This window comes from Palaemon carinicauda, chromosome 1 (assembly GCF_036898095.1).
Source record: "Palaemon carinicauda isolate YSFRI2023 chromosome 1, ASM3689809v2, whole genome shotgun sequence".
Classification (NCBI taxonomy): Eukaryota; Metazoa; Arthropoda; class Malacostraca; order Decapoda; family Palaemonidae; genus Palaemon; species Palaemon carinicauda.
The window spans coordinates 315,074,891-315,079,480 of NC_090725.1; the positions used below are offsets into that span (position 1 = coordinate 315,074,891).

At 42.9% G+C, this 4,590-nt stretch overlaps 1 protein-coding gene across 1 annotated transcript; it reads left to right on the forward strand.

The window, feature by feature from the left end:
- Nucleotides 1-2,566: 2,566 nt before the first annotated feature.
- On the forward strand, nt 2,567-3,079 carry LOC137640541 (uncharacterized). Its single transcript, XM_068373058.1, has one exon. The coding sequence runs from the start codon at nt 2,567-2,569 to the stop codon at nt 3,077-3,079; it is 513 nt and encodes a 170-aa protein (XP_068229159.1).
- The last annotated feature ends 1,511 nt before the right edge of the window (nt 3,080-4,590 follow it).

Consider the following 4,590-nt stretch of genomic DNA (forward strand, 5'->3'; position numbering starts at 1 on the left):
AATACTGGAACTTTTGATCAGTCATGACTCCTCGCTGCTGGGAGGAAGGGCGATAGTGGCTGGTACAACACACAAGCATACGATACTGGGGTCTAGCAATGTCAGGCAGGGCATCCGTTCGGGACTACGGTCCACCCCAAAGCCAAAGCAAAGTCCTTCAAAAGAAGACAACCGTGTTGCCCCGTACTAATGGGTAAAAAGCACGCTAATGGAAGAAGAATTATCATATCTTATTGTGCCAATCTCGAACCCACAACGGTGGTTGTCGTTTGCCTCTTTGAGTTCTTGATCTGAGCAATAAGGGCCCAGAGGGGATCCTCGTAGGATGTGTTCCACTGTTCGTAGTGTTGACGCACATGGGCATTCAGGGTTTCTGGCTAATCCCCATTTGTGGCAGTTATCTCCAGTTTAGCCCACATTTACCCTTCCTCTCTTTAGTGTTATCCAATCCTTCCTAGTGAGGGTTTTTTCTGCTGGGCAGACCTTTGTTTGGGCTGGGCAGCGCATCATTGGATGGCCATCGGTCCCTTTCCTGCCACTTTTCTATCCTGTGAACAGCTTCTTGTCTTGGTTCTAGTCCATTATATTTCGTGAAGCTTTTTCATTCTTCGTCTTGCTTCTTGATTGTGGAGTGGATGCCTAGGGTCATTAATGTGTTTATTCTTTTTGGTTTTTGCAAGCCTTTCTCGTTGGATACAGGGTAGTGGGATACCGGTTACTTTGTATAAAGATGGTAGAGGTGTTGATTTTAGGATGCCATTAATAATCTGACAGGATTTATTTAGGTCTGGGTTTACCTTACACGCATGGCATGATTTTGCCCATTCTGGTGCACTGTACTCCACAGTAGAGTAACAAAGTGGTAAGACTATGTGTCTCAGAGTTTCAGGGTCTGTTCCCCAGCTGGCGTTAGCAAGTTTGCTGAGGAAGATGTTCCTAGTAGCTACTTTGTTTGCTTTTATTTATGTCCTATTTCAAGGAGAGCATTACGTCAACGGTGATGCCTAAATAGACGAGGAAGTGGGATTTTCCATTTCTTTGTTGACCCAAATGATCTTTAGCTTTTTGTTTGCCTGGTAATTGTTCAGTTGAGAGCATACTCCTGGGATTTGGTTGGATTGGCATTTAGCTGTCAAATTTTGTAGTAGTGCCAATGAAAGATTTTTTAATGGTTGTGAAGGAGTCCAATTTAGTGGAAATGCATAGGTTGTCTTCATTATGTACCTGCGGATGTTCTGTATCTTTCCATCTGCTCTTTCAACCAACCATTTTTATTAAAAACCGCTGATTGGTAAGTAATGGTGTTGAGTATGCAGTTATTCCTTATAATTTGAGCAATCTTCAAAAGTAGTGCTCTATGATTTACAGTGTTATATGCCACCATGAGATCGACTGAGACTGTACCGTTGACTTACTTAGTTTAGATTTATTGCATCAGTTTTAATACTTGACTGCAGCAGGATTGACGTAGTCTTGTACTTCACGTGTATCCCACATGCTTATGCACTGTAACGGTATTTCTGTTTTTTGTATGTTATCATTATCACTCTTCCCTCGCATTGATAACCTGTATGTTCTTGAATTATTGTGTTGGAATTCATGGGCCATTTTTGACTGGAATGAGTTGTATATATAATAATAATCCATCCAAATAAAGTTGAGTGCATTATCCTAGCTTCTCAATTATTACCTAACTTGTGCATCTGCACATTGGTGACCACTGGAGTGATCAGCTTCCTCCTGCCCTCCCCCTCACAGCTGTGTCTTACTGTTTGATGAGGCCTCCCTCAGAGACCGACTTTACTGTCCTTCGTCAGCAGAGAAGCGTTTGCCTGGTTCCAGTGCGCTTAAGTCCAGGCCTTGAATCAGTCAAGCACCTAAGCAGATTACGTTCTCGTAGCGATTCCCTGGACACTTTCCCGGAAACCTCAAAATTGACTGTGCGGGTAAGGAGACACGCTAATAACATACAACACCCTCAAATCGTACCCTTTGGAGCAGTACTCGCCATCGCCAGCTGCCCGCATAGTGAAACGTATTGAGCTCTCTCAACAACCGCTGGGTACCAACCTGCCGCAGACGGCTTTCATCGCGAAGTAAATCTACTGCACGCCCTTGCGTACGGCACTTAACTGAACCTGTACACACTGCTATCCCCATTGTCGATATTTTTGCCATGAAGGACTTAATGACCAAAGTTGACACCCATATGGACAGCCACTTCAACACCTTCAAGTCATCCATCAATGCCTCCACTAATGATGAAGTCGACAACTATTCAGCATCGAGCGAAGCTGACGTTTAGGTGGTAGGACGCAGACATCCACCCCGTGACGTGGTGGGTCAGTGGCAAAAGTGCCCACCACTCACCACTCCTACACACCCCAATGAACGACCTCTACACCCACTTCCTGATGCCTATAAGCCATAGTTCTGCTACTACTGCTCCAGATTCGGGGCTGCTTCGATGAAATGTGTGGATTGTTGTCAGTGGCCCAATAACTTGTAAGTAGGCCTTCACTTTTGGCAATGGCCTCCCCTGTCACTAATCCTTTCTTTTAACATGATGCAGGTGGGGGGGGTTCCATTTTTGGTGGACACGGGTGCTTGCCGTTCTCTTCTGCCAAGGCCACTCTCTAGGACAAGGCCTAGTCTGTCTAAGTCTGCCGATATCCATCTGGTAGGTACCAGTAAATCTGTGATACCCACTCATGGTTATGAAACCCTCACATTATTATTTGGAAGCGCCAAGTATAATTGGAAGTTTCTCGTGGCTGACATCACGTTGCCAATATTCGGTGCAGACATCCTCTCACATTTCAAACTCCTTATTGGTGACGTTCACCATCAGTTAGTCAACTCTGATTCGTATACCTCGATACCTCTCCATCTAGCCCCCTCAGACTTCGCTTTCTACATCAGCGCACTCACAAATGCATACACCTACTTCCTCACATCATACTTGGAAGTCTTCTGTCCAGAACCTCATCAAATGCACATTTTGCCCTCTAAACATGGTATTTATCACCATATAAAGACGACGAGGCTCCCAATACTTGCCAGATTAAGAAGTCTGTGACCAGATTCTTTAGAAACCGCTAAACAAACGTTCGCCGAAATGGACGAAAAACCTCAAGCCCATGGTCATCACCCTTACTCATAGTCCTAAAAAAAAGATGGCTCTTTGCATCCATGTGGGGGATTTCAGATGCCTAAATATACAGACAGAACTGGATCACTACCTCCTCCCAAACATCACCAACGTGATTACAATGCCTTTGCAGAAGCCCAACTAAAAGATTCAGGATACCAAGCATGTAGGACATCCTACACATCCCTCTGTTGGGAGAATGTCCATCTCAATGACTCCAAAGCCACCCTCCTCTGTGACGTCAGTGCTAGTAGACCTAGACCATGGATACCTTCCCACATTCCTGGCCTTTCACATCCCTTTTGCTGTTCTACTGCAAAACTACCGAAGACAAAGTTCATTTGGCATGTCATTACTATGGATACTAAGGATTGGGTCTTCCCCTGTACTTCAAGTTAAACCTAAAAAGTATATCAACAGACGGATTCAGGAGTGGTCACCTTTGCTCAGCCTCAGTGGCATTTTGCCCACATTCATTTCAATGTTGCAGGTCTCCTACCCACAATACAAGGACATTGTTACCTTTTTACTGTCATCGACTGCTTCAATCATTGGCCTGAAGCCACTCACTTGGAAACTGCAATGTACGTCTCGTGTACATTGGATCTTTTGTTGTGTTTAAAAAATATAGGATCCTTTCTAATGTTATACCATCTAGGCTGACTGGCTTCTCAGATTTTAGATGTTCCACAGTAGCTTTTAGGTCTTCCAAGGTGAACAGTTGGAAGTTCCTGTCACTGTCTAGAATGATATGATATTACGGTCCATGTCCTGTGTCAATTTATTTAGGTAACCCCGCTCCTTGTTGTAGGGCTTGCCGTTCAGGAGCAGTTAGGGTGCTACTTATAATAGGTTGGGGCTTCTTTTCTGCGTTCAGTTTAACAATGGATGTATAGGCTTTTTTGTTGTATGGGCCATGTTTATGGAAGTTATGACTTTGTGCCTGCATTCTTTTTTTTTTTTCATTGCTGGTTGAGGCTAAAGTATCCTCTTTAAGTTCCTCAGTACTTTCAGAAAAGGGATCTTCGTAATATGCCTTGATATACTAAGTGTACCGCTCTTTTGATTGTTCGTTGAGATCTGCGATGTAGTATTTCTTGCAGCATCTAGGGATGTGATTCATTGAAACTTCCCGAACTACTGATTAGAAGTCATTGTAGTGGTTTGGGCTAATATTGGATAATAGAAATAACACTGGTTAAGGGAAAATCAAATTTAGTTTGTTATATAATGTATTCATTTATTCCTTTATCATATGTTTTTATATACTTACAATAAGATGCAAAAATTCTCTTCGAATTGAAAATATATTTCTTAAGCTTTAGTGGTTGAGGGAATTGTTTGACAAGTAATTTCCCATTTGCATATTTAGTGAAAGTATTTTGTTAGGTAAAATATTCTTTATTACTTCCTATGTTGGGTATAGTACGTTTCATAGA